At 44.2% G+C, this 20,850-nt stretch overlaps 1 protein-coding gene across 1 annotated transcript in view; it reads right to left on the bottom strand.

Moving 5' to 3' along the window:
• SPTLC3 (serine palmitoyltransferase long chain base subunit 3) overlaps positions 1-20,850 on the bottom strand; it is a gene marked incomplete at its 5' end in the record, with an annotated part of 125,026 nt that overhangs the window by 33,415 nt on the left and 70,761 nt on the right. Inside the window, 3 exons of the mRNA XM_079945537.1 lie at positions 717-843; positions 9,554-9,773; positions 18,532-18,637. Of these exons, the coding sequence (XP_079801663.1) occupies positions 717-843; positions 9,554-9,773; positions 18,532-18,637 (453 nt within the window). The remainder of the gene's footprint in view (positions 1-716; positions 844-9,553; positions 9,774-18,531; positions 18,638-20,850) is intronic.

Raw genomic sequence — 20,850 nt, 5'->3', positions numbered from 1 at the left:
TTGAACAAAGTAGCACACCTTGGCTGTGGTGATCCAACATCAAAGAAATGGCTGGTAGGTTATCGTTGTGAGTGCTTTGTCCATATATTCTTAAATGGGCAGTGGTGACTTTCTTCTCCCCAGCTCTTGGCTGGTAATGAATGAATGAATGAATGAATGAATGATGAGATAGATGGGTGGGTGGATGAAAAAAACGAATATTAAATTGACTGGTTTGTTCCCAGGGAAACACAAGTGACAGTTCCAAGAAAGCACAGGCAAACACACACCAAGTTTGGCTTCATAAACAAAATTATCCACATTTGCTGATCACATTAAGAGGTGAATGAGAAAGTTTTCATTGCTTTAAAAGAGCATCCTCCGCTTTTTTGTGTGCTGATGGCAGTTCTAGTACATTTATGTACTGTGTACTCTTATGTATTATGTACTATTGATGTGCATAGGGCTTGATTTACAAATTGGTTAAGACAAAGGTGTATGGGGACTTCCCTGGAGATCCAGCGGTTAAGACTCTGCACTTCCACTGCAGGGGGAGTGGGTTCAATCCCTGGTCCGGGAACTGAGATCCCACATGGCACGCGATGCGGCCAAAAAAAGAAAAAAAAAAGACAGCAATTTATATTTGAAAAGGGGGGAGGTTGATGGGGCAGAAGGGAGACAGGAAGAGGTCTAGGAAAGGAATTCACGGGAGATGTGCTTGCTGCAGACCCTCTTACCTTGCGTGGTCCCATCTAGTCCCATGATGAGTTTCATTGCTCTGATGACTTGCTCTGCTACCGGGGGGCTCATGGAGGTGGCATAAGCAGCGCTATGTGAGTGAGCCCGTAAATAGTCCACAAGGTCCTTTAATACAGGAGGGAAATCCAAACAGAAGGCAAATAAATCTCAGTGTTAGTGGCCCCATCCCCACCCATCATTGCACAAGACATTTGATTCTCGAATGTGGTCTGATTTTCAATGGGCATCACCAAACTCTTTATTTTTTCTACCCCTTCTTCTTAGTCTCTCCCTAAACAACCTAGAAGGTATACCACAATGGGATGCTGCAAATTTGGAGTGGAGTTCTGTAAGGCAAAACCAGATGTGTAAAGGAAAAGTGGTTTCCTAGACATTTGTTTGGGTACCTAGCCCACACAAGCACTGGTTTAGTATTCAGGAGAGTCCAAAGAAAAATCCGGGATGTGTTTTTTGCCCTTGAGCATATTACATTAGCTTGTGCCCATGGAGGAGTAATGGCAGGAAAAATAACAAGACATGCAGACTAGTTTATGCAGCGGAGCTACCAGATGGCCGAGGAAGGAGAGGGGATATTACCAGCGAGAGTAGATAAGGGAGGCTCCAGTGAGGAAGTAGAATTGTCTTGAAGAAAGAAGACAGACAAAGATAAAAAGAAAACTTTCAGGGGAAGGGAGCAGCAGGAGGGAGAGGAGAGAAATTAAACCAGTGTGGAGGTGAGGACCAGATAAACTCTAGTTGTGCCTTGAGCAGGAGACAACTGTTGGAATTTTTGTGTAACCCTATTTGGAGCGCTGACCCACTGCAGGATGCTGGCCCGTACAGTGGTAGGAATGATTCTCCACCTGCATGTCTGACCTTTGAGGCCAAACCTGAGGTCCCAGGGAAGCATGCTGAGAGCCTGAAGAAGCTCCAATCACCTCATTCTACAGCGATGGTGGGGGACTCAGAGCTGGTACCTGGAGGCACTCAGCCCTGGCCAGGCAGACCATCCATTGGCCCACCTTTCCTGACTCATAGCCCAGGACCCTCGGGGTTGTCCTGCAGAAAAGCTAGCGGGCCCATAGCGGCTCTGCATCAGCAGTGGGGTCTGTAAAGCATCAGCCACCTTCTCTCCCAGGATAACGACACAGCTTAGGATCCCACTTAGGATCTACTCTGATCACTCCCTGGAAGATGAACTGCGGAGAGCTCTGCTTCGAGCAGGCCCATCTCGTCCTAACTCCCCTTCACCGGCCACATCCACTCCCGCCTCCGCGCCTGGGACTGTGCCCACCTGTCACTTTTCTCCCTCGGGTTATGGGTGTCGTGTTTGCTCCCAACCATGGGTCGTTACCCAAGCATTTTAAATGTACATAGTTTATCTTCCTATGAACGACTAACTAAAGTTAATAGGTAAGTAAGTAGAGAGTACCTAAAGTTACTATGAACTTTCCTAAACGTTCATAGTAAAGTGAGTGGCCTGCCTTACAGGTGGTTGGTGACATGATGCCTCTACCTGGCCCACAGGGGGAACAGGTAACTCCATCCTGTCCTTCCTGCTTCCTTCAATATGTCCTTCATCCTAAATCCCCTCTTCCAAGCTCCTTCTTCCCCGACTTCCTTTCTCCATTTCACACTCTTCATTCCTTTTTGTTGGTTTCTTTCTTCTTTTCCATCCCCATCCTTTCTACTCTGGTTCCCTCTCTCGCTCTCTCTTTTTTAACATCTTTATTGGAGTATAATTGCTTTACAATGGTGTGTTAGTTTCTGCTTTATAACAAAGTGAATCAGCTATACATATACATATATCCCCATATCTCCTCCTTCTTGCGTCTCCCTCCCACCCTCCCTACCCCACCCCTCTAGGTGGTCACAAAGCACCAAGCTGATCTCCCTGTGCTATGCAGCTGCTTCCCACTAGCTATCTATTTTAGGTTTGGTAGTGTATATATATCCATGCCACTCTCTCACTTTGTCCCAGCTTACCCTTCCCCCTCCCCGTGTCCTTAAGCCCATTCTCTAGTAGGTCTGCATCTTTAGTTCCCTCTCTTTAGTTATTTTAATTTTAAATTCTCCATTCAAATCCTTTTTCTTTCCATTTCTAAGTATTTCTTTCCTTCCTTTCTCTCTCCTTTCTTCCCTCCCTTCCTCCCTCCCTTCCTTCCTTCCTTCCTCCTTCCTTCCTTCCTTCCCTTCTCCTCCTTCTCTCCCCACCCCTCGCCTCTTCCCTCCTTCCATCTTTCCATTCAGCAAGTTTGTACAAGGATGTGCTCTGGGCTACGTTCTGAATGCCGGAGCCCAAGAAGAGGCGGAAGATAGAAAGCCTAGTCCCTGGCAGCCATTCTCCACTTACATTAAAATCAAAATTAAGTTTCTGTCCATTATTTTGTTTAGTAAATCTCATAAAAACAGTGTTTTCACTGTATCTGAAGAGGATGTGTGTGACGTTGGCCTGAACGAAGGCACTGGCCACATGGTATCCAGGAAGTTCACTTTGACGATGGAGGATGTGGCGGGAGGGTCAGCGAGAGAGAGGCGGTCATTTTCCAGAGTAGCCGCAGCTAAGCTGCTCTTCACAATCCTCCGTGAGCAGCAGCAGGTGTTTTCTTTCTCTGCTGAGAGCTGGTGCCTTCCAGCAGGATGCTGGGGAAGCCAGTGAAGAGGGAACGGGTGGGATGCAGGAAATGGGATCATGGGGCTCATGTGGTCCGGAAAGATCTGTTTTGAGGAGATGATCTGACCTTGAAGGATGGGTAGATTTGGAGAGAGGAGGGGAGAGGCATAGACACGTGCTAAAATTAGTAATAAAGATGGCATCCTAATCAGCACAGGATGGAAGAGTCAAATGGGGGCAGAGGGAGAAGCTACTGCCTCCAAGAAAAGGTGATGAGGGGTTGTTCCCTTGAAGGGAGTTCTGACCGCAGAGTTACAAGACAGGCTGTGGAGACTAGATCACTTGGGTTCAAATCCTGGCTCTGCCACTTAGTGATATGCGACCATGGCCAAGTTACTAAGCCTCTCTGTGCCTTCGTCTCCTCTGAAAAATGAGATAAGGGTAATACTTACCTCAGGGTCCTTGTGAGGATTCAATGAGTTAATACACACACAGTGCTTAAAAAGCATCTGGTACCTAGTGAATACCTGATGCTGTTGGCAATTATTGTTAATGGATTGCCATCTCAGAGATTCTTAACACTGGGAGCATGGGTTGGGAGGAGGGGACCAAAATGTAAAAACTTCTTACAGTGTCTTTATTCCAGCTCCCTTGTAATGCTATAAGGTTACATAACTGCATGTTGGTAGATCCGGGCATCAAACCAAAGATTTTTCAGCCCAGCACTTCCTCCATCCTTATTGGGTGGTTAACAGTAGGAGTGAAAAGAAAGGAAAAGAGAGGCATTCTAAAGAAAGGAGAACCCAGACCTGATGGCAGATTGCATGACTGCAAAGGTGGTAGAGCTGACAGTTCATTGATAGATCCAGAGCTGATATTCACTGGCTGCTTGAAGCTCCATTTTGAGAATTTTATGTGTATTTTACATGTATATTTGCATGTATTAACTCAGCTTCACAATAACGCTATGAGATAGGTATTATTTTTATCTCCATTTTACAGGTGGGATCACTGAGTCATGAAACAGATCAGAAAATTATCCAACCAAAAAGTGCAAAAAGTGGCTGGATAACAAGGATTTGGACCCAAACAGTCTGTCCCGAGATTACTGCCCCCCTTGCACCCCCCTTAGCTCTGCACTGTATTACTTCTTCAGACTAGAGGAGCTGGCTTGGCACAGGGTGGGGGATGGCCCAAAGAGCACAGAGAAGACCACCTTCACTGCTACTTATCCCTGTGGTGCTTTCCCTAATCCACAGAGATTGCACCTCTGGAGGAGGAGGGGAAGAGGCGAATTCCTAATGTACTCAAGTGTTCATAGCTCTAAACCACAGATTGAATTGTATCAGTCTCAAAATATTTCCTGTCTATTACATTTATTTCTCCAAAGAAACTGGAACCTCCTTGAGAGTAGGGAACTGAGTTATATACTTTATTATACACTCTCTTATAATCCATAGTGGTGGGTACTTAGTGGGGTTCTGGTAAATACTGATGGTCTAATGGAAAGCAGAAGGGTTTAGGGGCTAAGGAAGGATGGTGAGGGTCCCTGAAATATAGAGGGAGGTATTAAGCTACATTCTTAGGAACAGGTATAGCAATATTCTCGTAGCCTTGGGGCATTGCTGACAAAGATCAAAGAAACAAAACAAAGCTGCCTTTGATCCCTAAAGGGGCCTTTATGTCCCCAACCCCCAATTTTCCTATCAAATTGAGAAATTTCACAAAGCCAAGGTCACATGCATCCTTAGTTTGAATAGATGCCTCATTGGCACAGTATCACTTCCTTTAAGCAGTAAGACTGTCTTGCCCATAATCTTATTTCTTTCAGACTGAGTCCAATTTCTCTCAGAATCTGAGTGTGAGGATGGGAGGTAATTTACCTGTGTGGTTCAGAAAGTGGGACTCTTGGAGTCCCCTCAGCAGGACATCAAGGAAGCCTTGGTTCCTGGTTTTCCGATTTCCTCCTATCACTTGCCCACTGGATGCCATGAACCATGAATTACGAGTTAGCTTTGGTCTTAAGGAGAGACCATGTTGTGTTTTCCTTCAGGCTGGGTTAGAGGTCTCTTCAGACCGAGGTTTCCAAGGCCATTAGTAAATGCAAAACCCTGAGCCTGGAGTTCAAGGACAGGGTGGCTTTTCTGAGAAAGTTAGACAGGAGGCTCTTTAGGGTAAACATCTTGGCGTTCATTCCATGACCCCCATTTACTTCAAAGGGCTGTTAAATACAGCCAGGGCTGAGCACGCAGGGCAGAGCTGGCTTCTGCCTTCGTCTGGCGCCCAGGCTTCTGGGCTAACACTCACGCCAAGCTTGGCTGCCCAGTCCCCTCCTCCAGAATCTCAGCCCTGCAACCTATCAGTCCGCAGGGTCACTTTTGCTTCATTCATTTGCAAATCTCTGGTCACCCAGTGGAGGCTGTGAAAGCCAGTGCTCAACCCCAGGCCTGCAAGAGGACTCAGGATCCTTGCCTGAGCAAACCCGGGATCCTAGAAGCTGGGGTCTGCAGTGTTGACCCCATCTCCTCAGCAACTGAATTAATGCAAATTCAAAAATAAAAATAAGGAAACTAGCCCCATCAGCTCAGGCTTTCTTCCAAGAAGCCGTTCATGGCATGGAGCTCTGATAGGTGGAGAGAAGTAAGTACCTGATGTTTCACCTGAAGGTCTTGAAAGGAGAGAAAGGTTCACGGTGGGGTGTTCTGGATCAGCTACAGCAGCTCTGAACTCACAGTGGGCAAAACAGTAAAACCTTGCTGGCTCTTGAGAGACTGTTTTAGCAGTTTCCCTGAGGTTGGGAGAGTAGGTCAGGCCAAGGCAGTAAACTCCAAGAGTGGAGATGAATTTGTAGGACATTTTGTTACCGGAAGGCTGAAGTGAGGACAAAAAGAATCTCTACTCTCTGTAGTCGTATCTTAGCACCAAACCAATTTTTCTTTTGTGTGTTTCTGAATATTTTTTCTTACGTGACGCATCTGCCTTCACCTGTTCCCTAAAGATTTCTAGAGCTTCCTAGAAACTATTACTAGGAATATAGTTCCTGTGCCACTAACACTGACCTTGACATTTAAAAAGAGAGTTAAGAGCTAGATTTCTAGATTTTTGGACTCAAGTAATTATTTTCAAATCTCAAGATTTACTAGGAAGCCCTAGTTTTATAGTTTTCTATAGTTTTTATAGTTTTATAGTTTATAGTTTTATAGTTTTCTATAGTTTTATAGTTTTATATAGTTTTCTATAGTTTTTATAGTTTTATAGTTTATAGTTTTATAGTTTTCTATAGTTTATAGTTTTATAGTTTTCTATAGTTTTATAGTTTATAATTATTTTCAAATCTCAAGATTTACTAGGAAGCCCATGAGCAGAGTGAACTTGAAATTATTAAGATTTCAGAAAAATATAAAGTCCTAGTGTGTGCACTTTAACGTTTTTTACGGTTAATTTTGTTGCTTTTGTAGTATTTAGTATCTAGAATGCTGGATATACTTTAAAATATCCAGAAAAAATATGTATGATGAAACTCTGAACTCAAATTATTTAAACAGATACTAGAAAGATTATTTTTTCAAACAAATCTGTAGCATTTGCCCAATCCTATGTCCTATCAATTGCATAGTTTAAAACAAACTGAAAGTGAAAATTCTTCAAAGTCCAGGGGCGTAAAAACTATGATTTAAATGGAAACTATACATAATATAAAATTAACTTAATTTGACAAATTAAATGCACAGAGGAGCAAATGCGTAAGTTCCATTAACTCATGGGCTCATTAGGCTAGAAGGAAACCACCGTTTATCTGGGTTTATCACAGTCTCACCAAAACGATTCCAGACAGGTGTTTACCTGACTGAGTTTTAAATCATCAGGGAACGGCCCATGCAGACACTTTCTCAAGTGACCTCCTATCTCCTCCTCACCCTCCACATCTTGAAAACTACCCTGTGTTTTCTAGGTTTTGCATCTTGCTGTTTCAGGACAGTAGGTCTCCGCATGGGTCAGCCAAACACTCTCTAATTCTTGCTGCCACCTAGTGGTAAATTCAGAGACTGCAGAGTATTTGTGGAGGGAGTAGGGGGAAGGGGAGGGAGAGCGAGAGGGGAAGGTGAAGGGGAGGGCGGGGAGGGGGAGAGGGGAAAGGGGGAAATGATGAAGCCTTCTGGGTCTAAGTATGAACAAAATGAGTTTTTTTTTAAAGAGCAAAAAATGATCTACATACTTTTATCTCCCTCTTGATTAATGTAAATACTAAATAATTTTCACAATTGCTCAGTATCTACACCAAATCAATAGAAGTTACAAAGACAAGAGCAAATACACTTCTAAAATAGTCCACCTGACTTTAGGATGGAGAGTATGTGAGAGAACCATACTGAGCTGGTCCTAAAGGGGCCATCAGGAGCCTTTGTTTAAAGCGGGTATCACTTGAAGGGACTCTAAGGGGGACATGATGACAGCTACCACGTTTGACAACATTTCAAGGATCCACTCGCTTCAGTTTATTCAGGTGCCTTTGGTTCAGGAAACAGAGTTACGCTTGGTTAAAAATTTTGTAGCTCAGAACTTCTGCTAAAGTAATCACAAAGCCAAGTAGCCTGAGTCGGGGGCATGCCTCCTTTGAGACCCTCTGATCCCATTGCTTTGACAGTCGAGAAACGGAAAGTTTAACCTCTCACCAGATTTAGCTGAGTTTTGTAAGATCCTGGGCATTCCCTATGTTTTTAGCATCACCCAGCGAATTCCCACAGACCAGTGGAAGGACGCTGAACAACAATGCTTTGAGCTCGGAAGAAAGTGATGCTTCTTGAAGGGTAAAGACCACTAAAAGCTCTGGACGTTTTAAGCATTTGCGCATCTCATGGCAGGGTTAGTGGCCGTAATAAAATCTGTTGTTTTAAATCATGGCCTTTCCACAGCCAGACTGTTTTCGCCGTACTCTCTGGTTTTGTCTAACTGGTTTACCAGGAGTCTGAACTCCTGTTCCTGCTGGGGACAGTGAGTGAGGAATCAGGAATTTTAGAGAAGCCATCGAGCCACCGGCATGCACTGCTTTTGAGCCTTCTTTGCCCTCCTGGCTGGAGCCAGCTACACTATCACAGTCTCTCTGGGGCAGGTGTAGGCCTGGGGGAGACAGCTCTCAGGATTTGGATTAGACTGTCCTATAAAGGAGCAGATTAACTGGCTCTCTGAGCCCTGAAACCCAGGGATTTATTTTGTTTTGGTTTTTGCGGTGTGTGGGCCTCTCACTGTTGTGGCCTCTCCCGTTGCGGAGCACAGGCTCCGTCGCGCGCAGGCTCAGCGGCCATGGCTCACGGGCCCAGCTGCTCCGCGGCATGTGGGATCTTCCCGGACCGGGTCACGAACCCGTGTCCCCTGCATCGGCAGGCAGACTCTCAACCACTGCGCCACCAGGGAAGCCCTGAAACCCAGGTTTTAATATTTCATTTTCTTTCTCTCCACCCCTTCCCTCTTCTTTTAAAATCCTTTCAAGCATTTGTTTTATTTTAGCAACCCCCTTGGTGACATTGGCAGTAGAATGACAGGGATAACACTTAACAGTCTGATTCCTTCAGATCAGAATCTTAAGTCACCTAGATAAGGTACCAGAGGATGACAAGATTTGACCCACGGCTTATCCAAACTTGTGGAAGAGAATTAGTTTGCAGAGAAAATCTCTAAAAAAGACATTTCCGATCTTGCTACTATTTTGATTAAAACTCTGAAAACCCACAACTTGTAGCACAGGGTCAGTGTCCTTAGCATCTGACCTCTGCTCACTGTTTCTACCACCCACCTTGCGTTTTTCACGCCACAAAACCCAAACGACTTACAGTTCTGCAGCATCACTTCTGTGGCTTGTTAGACATCATTCCCTCTTTCTGAAATATAAACCCCGCTGCCCCATCCTTTGTCTACAAGACTGACATTCATTCTAAGACTTCTTAGGTACTGCCCTTTCCTTTGTACTGTCTTTGCCTGTGTGCACAGCCGCTGTTGTCTTTTTATGGTCATGTGATTACTCATCACACGCTCCTCTGCGCTATCAGAGAATGAGCTCCTTGACCTTCTGGGCCTGCCATGGCTGTGAACACACGGTGGCAAGGCTGCCCTCATCAGTCAAGTGTGTTGAACTGAACTGAAGCTCTCAGGGAAATCAGAAGACCCCGCAGACTACCTTCCGAGGGCATTCAGGTTTTACACAGACACAAGGGATCTGTCTCTTACCTTCCTTCCAGCTATGTAACCTCCCGAGGCGCCAAAGCTTTTGGTGAATGTGCCCATAAATACATCAATATCTCTGGGGTCCATGGCAAAGTACTCCATCACACCCCGGCCGGTCGGGCCCACGGACCCAATACTGTGAGCTTCATCTACGTAGAGGTAAGCCTTGTATTTCTTCTTTAGAGCCACGATCTGGGATAGACGCGCGATGGAACCTTCCATGCTAGGGCATAAGGAGAAATGCTCATCACCCGTGTGTACCCTCCAGGGAAACTCTGTGTCACTCTCCCTTTCAGTACTTCTCAGACAGTCTGCCCTGACACCAGAAGGGGAAGACAGGGACATGCCATTCCTTTCTTCTGAAGGCATATTTTATTTGGTGGAGACAAACCTCTCAATCCTGTGAGGCTGCTCTGGCATTATTTCACTTGGGGAAAAAAAAGAATTTACATTCAGTGGATTTAAGTGCTTTGAGTTGTTATAGCTAATTCCCAAGTAAACAGCTCACTGCATTGTTGATCAATTTATCCATATTCGTAAAGCCGACTAGCATAACTAGACTGACCATGTTGGAGTCTAGGTATTTTGCTAGTTTTAATTAAATGGCTCTATGTTGATGTATCTTCATCAGCCTGCGACTGTCTACCTGGTCAGTTCTGTCTGACCTAAACTCAGTGCTTGAATTGCCAAAGATTAAAAGAAGGAATTAAAAACACACAAAAGATCTTTAAGACATCATAAATTTATTAAAGCATGGGAGAAAGTCCTTAGGGTCTCCTGTTCAGTCCTCACTGAACTCAAAGGCTTATTCGAGGCTTCTGGTGGTGTCCCTTCTTTTCCTTTAGGGCAATGGTTCTCACTCTTGAGTGAGCATCAGAGTCCCTTGAATGGTTTGTCACAACACAGATTGCTGGGTCCCACCCACAGAGTTTCTGATTTAGTAGGTCTGGGATGGGCTTCGAATTGGCATTTCTACCAAGCTCCTGGGAGATTCTCCTACTGCTAGCTGGAGACAGCACTCTGAGAACCACTGCTATAGATCAACTTTTGTTGCCTAAGTGCTTAATTTTTCATGGTATTATTGTAATTTGGTAAATTTACATGGTATTTTAAATTGCAAAAACACTTCTAGTCCTCCAGCAAAGGGAAAGACGGGAAGTAAATAAGCAAGTGAAATGAACATTGATATTTACAGGACACCTCTTGGAACCCAACGGACTTAGAAGAACTCTTGTCTTTAATCAGTTCTCAGAACACTTCTTAAGCTGTGTCCACAGCTCACACAGTTTTGACTGCACTGACAGGCGAGTTCTGTGAAAACACACAGAATCACACCCTCACCCCCATGAAGGAGCTTGTCAAACAGTTTAAGCAACCCATCAATTTAGTTCAAGAACTAGTCAGTTGACACAAACAGAGTTGAACTTCTCCCTTCTTCTTAATTAGTTTATGTATTTATTTAATGTATTAAAAAATAATTTAAGTGTTAGGTCGATTCAGTCAAAACAGTCCAGCTGTTACGTAGTTACCCAGACCAACAGGTGTTGGATGCTTTTTCTTTTTTTTACAGGACTTTATTTTTCAGAGCAGTTTTAGGTTCACAGCAAAATTGAGTAGAGGGTACAGAGATTTCCCATATACCCCCACCTGACATATGCATACCCTCCCCCACTATCAACATCACCCACCGAAGTGGTACATTTGTTTCAACTGATTAACCTACATTGGTACATCATCATCTAAAGCCCATAGTTTATATTAGGGTTCACTCTTGGCATTGTATGTGAAACCAAGCAGGACCCTGTGGGGCTCCTGGGCACAAAAGCCTTCTGTCCCCTGTTTCTTATTTGTAGGAAATAGGTTTCAGCTTTCATGACCTACCCTGAGTTCCAAAGGGCAGGTTCAAACAGTTGCTAGTCAGGGAAGAGAGGGGATGCAGAGACAAGGGAAGAGCAGTCAAGAAACAATAGTGCGGCCTTGGGTCAGGGTCCTGGTTCTGCCTCAAGGGATACACATAACAATATCTTCGAGCTCTTCTCATATTTACCCATTTGCCAACTGAAGGACATTTTGGTTGCTTCCAAGTTTTGGCAGAACTAAAACCCCCAACAAATGGAAGATGTTAACTACTTGATGAAGCACTCTTCATTCAAGAGAGGTCAGTTTGATAACCTCCAGAACCACGGAAGTTCATTAAAAGACCACCAAAGGCCAGATTAAAGGAAGGCAGGCGCTGCATACACCCTGAGCCTTACCAGCAGCTCCATCCTTGAACCATTGTTATAAAACTCCTCACCAAATCCCCCCAGGTTGGGACACACAGTTTTGAGAGCATTAGCCCCTGTGTCCCCCTTTGTCTGGCAAAGCAATAAAGTTATTCTTTTCTACTTCACCCAAAACTCTGTCTCCAAGATTTGATTTGGTATTGGTGCACAGAGGCTGAGTTTTGGCATCATACGTTCTATGGGTTTGGACGAATGCATAATGACACGTATCCATCATTATAACATCACACAAACTACTTTCACTGCCCTAAAAATCCACTGTGCTTACCTACTTATCCCTCTCCGCACCCAACCCATGGCAACCAGGGATCTTTCTGCTGTTTCTATAGTAATGCCTTTCCCAGAACATTATGTAGCTAGAATCATACACTATGTAACGTTTTCAGATTGGCTTCTTTCACTCAATAATACACATTTAAGTTTCCTCCGCATCTTTTCATTGGCTCCACAGATCATTTCTTTTTAGTGCTGAATAAAATTCCATTGTCTGGATGGACCACAGTTTATTTAGCCATTTGCCAAGTGAAGGACATTTTGGTGGCTTCCAAGTTTGGGCAATTATAAATAAAGATGCTACAAACATCCGTGTGCGGGGTTTTGAGTGGACACAAATTTTCAACTCCTTTGGGTAAATACCAAGGAGCATGGTTGCTGGATTGTATGGTCAGAGCATGCTTGTAAGAAACCACCAATCCGTCATCCAAAGTGGCTGGACCATTTTGCATTCCCACCAGCAGTGAATGAGAGCTCTGGGTTACTGCACATTCTCTGCCAGTGTTTACTGTTGTCAGTGTCTCAGATTGTGAACTCCTAACAAGTGTGTAGTGGTATCTCATTGTTTTAATTTGTATTTTCCCTGATGGCATATGATGCGGAGCATCTTTTCACATGCTTATTTCCATCTGTAAATCTTTGGTGAGGTATCTGTTAAGGTCCTTGGCCCATTTTTTAACCCGGTTGTTTGTTTTCTTATTGTTGAGTTCTAAGAGTTTTTTGTATCTTTTAGATAATGATGCTTTATCCAATGTATCTTTTGCGAATATTTTCTCCCAGTCTGTGGCATGTCTTTCTAATGCTCTTGGCATTGTCTTGCAGAGAAAAAGTTCTTAATTTTAATGAAGTCCAACTTATTACACTTGTGCTTTTCACAAGGTCATTCTGAAAGGCTGTTTTCAGAGTTTAATGACATGAAGACCAAATAGAGTCATCTTCTCTTATAGAAGTTTGCAAGTTAATTCCAGTATTTTCTTAGAGTAATTGCTTGTTAAAGTTGTTTCCATTGACGGGGAGGAGGTCCAGCCGGCTGACTGCCTAAGCTGAGATGGTAGCCACACCACTAACTAACTGAGGACTTGGGCAACTTATTTGCTCTTCACTGCCTCAGTTTCCTCGGATAGAAAATAAGCATGAGGATGACACACTGCTCATAAGGCCTTTATCAGAATGACTAGAAATAATATTTGTAAGGTGTCTGACGTATAACGAGCACCCATTGGGTTGTTCTTGTTCTCAGGTGGAGCTTAGGAGGAAATGGTAGCAACGAGGCCTAATTTGAGAAATTGGGAGCCCTTGACAATGCTCTGTGTTGAATTTTCCAGGAAGAAAGCATATGGGTGTCACACATAATAAATGGCTGTATGCCCTCAAAATTCTAGAATCTTCTCATCTTTTAAAATGTTCTAAATTGGTAACACAAACATGCTAAAAGCCTGACATGTCACAAATAGCCATTCTTTGTTCTGGAACTGAGTTTGGCAGGAACCGGAGTTAATGTTGAACAGTTTGCAGACACTCCGGGCAGCTAATTAGCCATCTTTGCTTGGGCCGATCTAGCTGATGTGAGGAGCCCGCTCACCTGGTTTATATTTCTTCCTCGAAGATTAATGACTCCACAATACTGCTGATTTCAGGAGTTAATGTAGGGCACACATGAGTCCTAGAGGGAATTCAGTTTTCATAAAGAGCTATATTTACCCACACTAAGTTTTCATTCTCTCAATGTGACCAAATTTGAATTGAACCTTTCCCTGTAGTGAGATACTGAGTGTGGTGTTTACATGAAAAGGCTATCTATGTTATTGCCGCAGATTGCTGTCAAAGAACACTGTGCCAGAAACGATTTAAAAAAACCCCAAACAAACCTAAGAACAGTGTTTTATTCTTTCTTCCTGAGTGGAAGGTTGTGTTTTCTTTTGACTTGAATAGAAAAAAAAAAACAACTAAAATACAACTGTAGGTAAAGATAATTCCACCAGTTAATGTGAAGTTCTGTGCAGGGACTTGAATGATTCTTAAACCAGCAAGTCAGTGAATAATTTCTTTATATCTTTTCTATTACATAATGTATTAGCTAAGTAACAAGACTCCTTTTTGAAATCTCCCTCTCACCACCTTCTCCTCCACCTATAAACCATATTACCCACTGGCAGGATTGGGATTTAAACCACTGGGTTGCCAACTTACATGGTGGAAAAATCTCCTTGGTGGGCCCTGAGTACAACCCAAGGGGAGAAAGGAAGGTGGAAAGAAAGGGGAAAAAAGGAACTAAGCTTAATTAAAAATAAAGTAACTACTGTTTTCTTTGTCTTTGTCTTTGTTTAAACCACAGAGGTATAGGTGAGAGTTTACCACTGAAGATCTCAGTCCTTAAACTTACATTATTTTGGGCAGGAGAATGGCTTACATTCTTAGAGAAAATGGCATTCTGAGATTTCAACCTTTGTTTATATGTGTATTTTTGGAAAAGGTTGGATAGTATTTCTTGATTAATTTTATTTTGAAAGTTTGGGCTCCAGCTATGCTAGTTTATACCCCCAGTTATTTGGGACCTCTCTGCCCATCTCTAGTGTGTTTTTGAATAATTTTGAGATTGTTTGACCACCATGAATCAACCACTAGGCTTCTCAGAGACACAAAACTAGAAGACTGTGACTTTAAAACAAGACTTAAAAGAAAATGCAGGTGAGAACACTAAAATAATACTATTGTACTTCTAAACCCCAAATTATGGAATCATGGAACTCTACACTTCAAGTTTCAATCTCCCAATTTTACCGATGAAGAAACCGAGCCCTACACAGGTTGATGCTGAAAGGCAAATGGATGACCTTGCATTTTCCACATTGACTTCATTGAATGTGGACACATGGGCTGATTCTTCTGTTTACATTGGGCCTCTGTCCCAGCAGGGCCACCTGGTTTGAATCCCAGCTCTGATTATCTCAGTTATCTGCCCAGGGGCAAGTTATCTAGGTCTTGGAACCCGAGTTTCTTCATCCTCACAATAAACTTAGGAGTACTGGAGGCGCTTACTCACAATAGCACATGTGAAATGTTTAGCAATAACACATGATAAATGTGAACCCTGTCCTCTGACACCCATCCTTCAGGAGTCAAACAGCTTCGGCATGCAGATGGCCTATTGCTTTCTGAGTTGCAACTTCCTCAACTGAAAATAAATTCAATGATGAAGACAGCTACCCTTGGTTGTGGGTTTACGATGCGCTGGGCTTCTCGAAGCACTAGCTTATGTGATCTCATTTAATTCTTACAAAAGAACCCTATGAAGGGCACATAGTTATAGGCAGCAACACAGGACCTACACCCATGTCCCAGGCCTCCCTCCAAATCCTGACTCCCCTATAGTCTGTATATAAATATTAATACATACATGATCTAAGGATGACGATATTATTATTGCTATTATTATTATCATAACTGCTTTTGTGGAGTTTACTGACTTCTTGGATTTGGTATCTAGCCTTTTCTACCTCGATACGTACCTGAAACTGTCTGATTTGGCTGACTGCTCTTTTTTGGAGTTTTGAAGAAATTGATTTATGGGAGCTGTCTGTGGTAGGGAGACTTTGCCCATGGGGGCAAACCACAGCCAGAGATAAGAAAGATCTGGGAGTGAAACTCTAAGGAGGTTTTGTGTAAATTCTAACAAGGTATACATCCATAATACATCTCTGGAAAGTAAAAGTACATTTGTGAACCACTGGTTTCACATTCGTAACCCTGGCCCTTTGGAAAATCTTGTGGGAAATAATTTCATTTTCTGGTGAGAGCAGCAAATGAGAAAATCCATATGTTCCAGAACTCTACTCTAGGCTAGTCTTATTTTACGGACGAGGAAACTGAGGTCCCAGGAGGTACTGAGGCCTGTTTAAGAAGGGTCCTGTTTCCTATCTATGAATGAGTGCCTTTAGGTCACAGTCTCATTTAAAGACAAGATTCCTGCACAGGTGAGAAAAAAGGAACATCTCTGAGAAGGCAAGTCCATGGACAGTGGAGACTTCTCCCTGTATACATGTCGGGTTGATGGAGCTGCTGTGGTAGATTGCCTCCAAAGATGGTTGCCTGTAAGTCTTCCCCTCCCTGTATACACAAGCCAATCCTCCCATCAAGAGGTGGGGTCTGTTTCTCCTCCCCTTGAATCTGGGCTAGACTGGTGTCATGCTTTGACCAATAGAATATGGCATAGTGATGTTGTACCAGCTCTGGGCCCAGCCCTTAAAAGGTTGGCAACTTCTGCTTTCATTCTCTTGGAAGCCAGCCACCATGTTGTAAGGAAGCTCTAGCTAGACTGCTGAACGAGAAAAACCTACACATGGAGAAAGCACCCCAGAGAAGAGGAGAGAATAAGGCACCTCAGTCAACAGCCAGTACCAAGAGCCCACATGTGTGAGTGAGGTCATTTTGGATGTTCCAGACCCAGCCAAACACCCCATAGAAAGCAGCCACATGAATGACCCCAACCAATGTCACATGGAGCAGAGCTGCCCAGTTGGTCCAGACAGCCCACAGTAGCGTGGGAAATAATAACTCATTGCTGTGTAAGCCACCTTTGAGGTGGCTCGTTTCACAGCAGCAGGTCACTGGGCAGTCACCATTGCTAGTGAACCCTAAGCTGTGGTTTGTTGCCACCCCGTTTTGTAGCCGAAGTCCACACCTGGCTCCCCTATCCTCCTGATATCATGGTAGGACCCAGGCCCAACATAGCCATTAGCAGAGGGGTTTCTTTGTGTAACTGATGGGAATATTTGACAGTGAAACGCTGGTGGTCCACTTAATTTCAGCCATGATCAAAGTACTGAGAACACGACTTCTCTTTAGTGAAGCCAAGTTCTGTTTATTTGCAGTTGGGTTCTGTTTACTCTGGTTAAAGGAGATGCCCGTCTGCTCTCCCTCCGCTGATCTGTGCTCCCACCAGTCCAGGCTTGATTGACAGGTGTTTAGATAAGTTCTCCCCTCCCAGGCTGGCATCTGGCATGAATCACACAGGGAGAAAGACCCGTGCTTGAGGCTATGACAGCCCAGAGTCAAGATGAGATTATTTCCTAAAAGTAGCAAGTTCAGGGCCAGTGAGTGGTTACATTATTCGACAGCAGGGTTTCCCAAACTCGGCGCTGTTGACGTTTTGAGCCAGATAATTCTCCGTTGCAGGGGACTATCCTGTGCATGGTAGGGGGCTTAGCAGCATCCCTGGCCTCTGCCCACCAGATGCCAGGACGCCAGCAGTACTTTACTGCAGTTGTGACAACTGAAAATTGCCGGATGAGCTTGTGTGGTGCCCCAGGGACGGATTCCATTAGCTGCAGAACAAAGGCTGCTCTTTATCTCAAGCCTCCTTTGCAGCCACGCTTCCCCTTGTTGGGAAGTTAAGCCCTCATGCACAGGCTCCAGACGCGCAGGCTCAGTGGCCATGGCTCACGGGCCCAGCCACTCCATGGCATGTGGGATCTTCCTGGACCGGGGCATGAATTCGTGTCCCCTGCGTCGGCAGGCGGACTCTCAACCACTGCGCCCCCAGGGAAGCCCCATTCCCTTCCTTTTAATTTTGTTCACTTTCCCATAATTAACCCATAGGAAACATTGCTCTTGCTTCTTCTAACATTAAGATTGAGAATTGATTTAGGAGTGAGTAACTCTGAAGTAATGTTTCCTTGACTCATGGACTAGGGCATCCAACAGAAGACAAACTTGGGAGCAGTTCCTACCTTAGTAACGACCATCAATTCAGACATAGAATGAAGCAAATTCAATCACAACCAGCAATACGAAAGTGCAGCTCTGACTGGCTTAGTGGGTGTTTTGTCTGCTCAGCCTACAAGCTGTGGGAAGACTGAGCATGCCTTCAGATGCTAAGACCGTCTCCCCCTCTTCCCAGCTCTGCATCAAGAATTGCACTCCAGGTTAACCTTACCTTGAAGAAAATGTGCAAGCTTTTTGTAGTCTGATGCTAACAATTGGCCAAGTTCAGCAAGCCTGGACTCTGGGTGCACTGTTGAGTTAGGGGCAGCTGGGTGCCCACCAGCAGTATCTACTTTCCTGCCTTTGTCATAAAGGCAAAGAGTGTTCTGAGGTTGAATAACCCATCCCCTAAAAGCCCTTGAAACTGTGGGGCAGCCAAAAGTAGTGGAATCAATACAAGTTAGCAATGCTCTGTCAGGACGTTTCTGAAGACACCTTCTTAAGTACGCCAGCCTCCAGGGTGCTCCACCATACGTATGGTCATTGAAAAGACAGGTGACCCAAGACCTGATGGTTCACATTGATAGCTCTGACTCAGGTCCCTTCATAACACCTATATCGAACTCACTTTTCCATTTAACTAGGAGAGGTCAGCCTTGCGCCACCTGTCAGCTCGCTGTGGGCCTCAGTATGTGAATAGGTCTCCGGTTATTTACATACCTGTAGATGCCCTCCACTAGGATGAGAATCTTTTTCCAGGCTCTGCGGGTTCGAGGCTGGCCGTAGATTACAGCATCTCTCAGGAGCTTCTCTAGGCTTTGCATGTCTTTAAATAATACACACAAAAAATTGAGTCATGAGAGGGCTTTTCCTTTCCTCCTTCATTTTCTTTTTGCAGAAGGCAGCAGATATTTTAGGCTCAGCCTCTGACCCAAACTTTCAGAGAGCAAAGTCGAAGTCAGAGAACACCTTGGGGGACAGACAAGTCCAGTTTTTAGTAAAAGTTAACTCTGACAAGCTGAGTAGTCAGGTTTGTAAAGCCAGCAGAATAAACCTCTAGTGGGAGCACATAGTTTCACAGGCTCTTCAAAGGCTGTCCTCACCTGCCTTAGCAGAGATTGCAGCTTTACATTAAATGCATTTCTTAAACTTAAGCTTTGTTGCCAGGTGAAAATTAGCCCTGAGGGATATCATTAACTAACACTCACCAATCGATGGTTTAGCCACCAGCATGGTAGAGTTTAGCTGGTTTTGCACAGAACGGCAGCATTTTGGGCTGGCAGGGGTCTCACTGCCTAAGTTCTGGGAGGTGGGTAAATGGATGTGGTGTGGAGGCCATGTTCTGGTACAAAGCAGTCCTGGTTTCTTTCAAAACTTTAAGAAACTTTTGAAAGAATCATCATTTGGGGAATCATCATTTGGGGAATCATCATTTGGGGAACCAGTAAAAATGTAGATTCCTTCTCTCACTCCTAGAGATGCTGGACCAGTTTGTGTGGGATGGGGTCCACAAGGGTTCAGGTTTGGGGTCTTGGCACTCCTGGGTCCATCACTCAAAGCCAGACCTATATTTTGAGCTACATAACTGTTTTCCAACCACATTTTAGACAAAACCATGGGTACCTCAAAATAAGCATTTCCAAGATAGAACTTGTGGCAGATGGCATCATTGGCCCCAATTCCTACACTCCCCTAATTTGAGTCCTTTGACATGCGACCTCAGAGCCCTCCCTCTAAAGGAACGGAAGGTGTTTCCCTGCCTCTGGCTTGGGTTCAGCCAATGCTTTGGCTAATAGAATCCAGGGAAGAGAGAGCAGGTTGGTTCCACGCCTTGGCCTTAAGAGGCCTTACACGTTTCTGCTTTTCCTCTTGTGCTTCTACCAGTAACATGAAAAGAACACTCCCAGGCTAGTCCACAGGTCCTGGGAGGGTCCCAGGAGAGGCTGAGAGACAAGTAGGGCACAGTTAGCCCAGCCCACTTGCAGTCATGAGTAAGAAATAAGTGATATTTGTTGGATGCTACTGGGGTTTCGAGGTTGTTTGTTACGGGACTAGCTAAAGAATGCAGTCTCCAAAGGCCGTTCCTGCTCTAGACCCTGGCTATCTTCCTCATATGGTTTCTCAATATTCCCCAGCACACAGCCTCCCATCTCTCTTACATGCTTCCCTGCTCTTGTCTGTCTGGAGAACCTCCACCCACCATGCAAGCCTCCACTCAAACTCTTTTGGCCAATAGAACAGATTTTCTTTCTTCTTTGTGTCCTTGATGACTCATCTATTCTGGATTTAAGCACTCATCACACTGCTCATTATTTGAGTTCATGTCTCTTCTCCAGGGAAGGCAGGGACCTTATCTTATTCATCCTTTTAGCCCTAGTCCTAATGCACAGTGCTAGAGCTAAAGTGATATATGATAGTTGAATCGCTTGTCTTTTCATGGAAAAGATTGTAGACCAGGAAACAGGAAAGGGAATGACACTTTGGGATCTAAATAGGAATTATGAGAAAGGATAATTGCCTCATACCTGCAGTAATATTTCTTTAATTAACTGTGTTTTTAGCTTTTTTTTTTAACATCTTTATTGGAGTATAATTGCTTTACAAAGATGTGTTAGTTTCTGCTGTATAACAAAGTGAATCAGCTATACATATACATATATCCCCATATCTCCTCCCTCTTGCGTCTTCCTCCCACACTCCCTATCCCACCCCTCTAGGTTAAAGACAGGCAGCTATATCTTCTGAGTCTTCACGTAAGATGTAGTGTTGTTTTAGTGTCACTACATCACTGACCACTAGATGGCAGCCAAGGAAACAGAAAGCAGCTCTCTTATTTTGAGAATTTCAGGGATAACAAACGTTCATCTTTAGACCTTCTGCTTTCGGCTGGGTTCCTAAAATGCTGAAGTAACCCATGTGATTGGGGGAAGCAGCTCCCTTTTCTACAATCCACCGCAGACCCGTTAGTCTCTGAAGGGAATAAAGAGCTGATGAATATAAGTATACCTGCTTACAGAGTTTTTCCTTCTGGGACTTGGA

Source organism: Stenella coeruleoalba (assembly GCF_951394435.1).
Source record: "Stenella coeruleoalba genome assembly, chromosome: 15".
Taxonomy (NCBI): Eukaryota; Metazoa; Chordata; class Mammalia; order Artiodactyla; family Delphinidae; genus Stenella; species Stenella coeruleoalba.
This window is presented reverse-complemented; position numbering and strand designations above follow the sequence as displayed.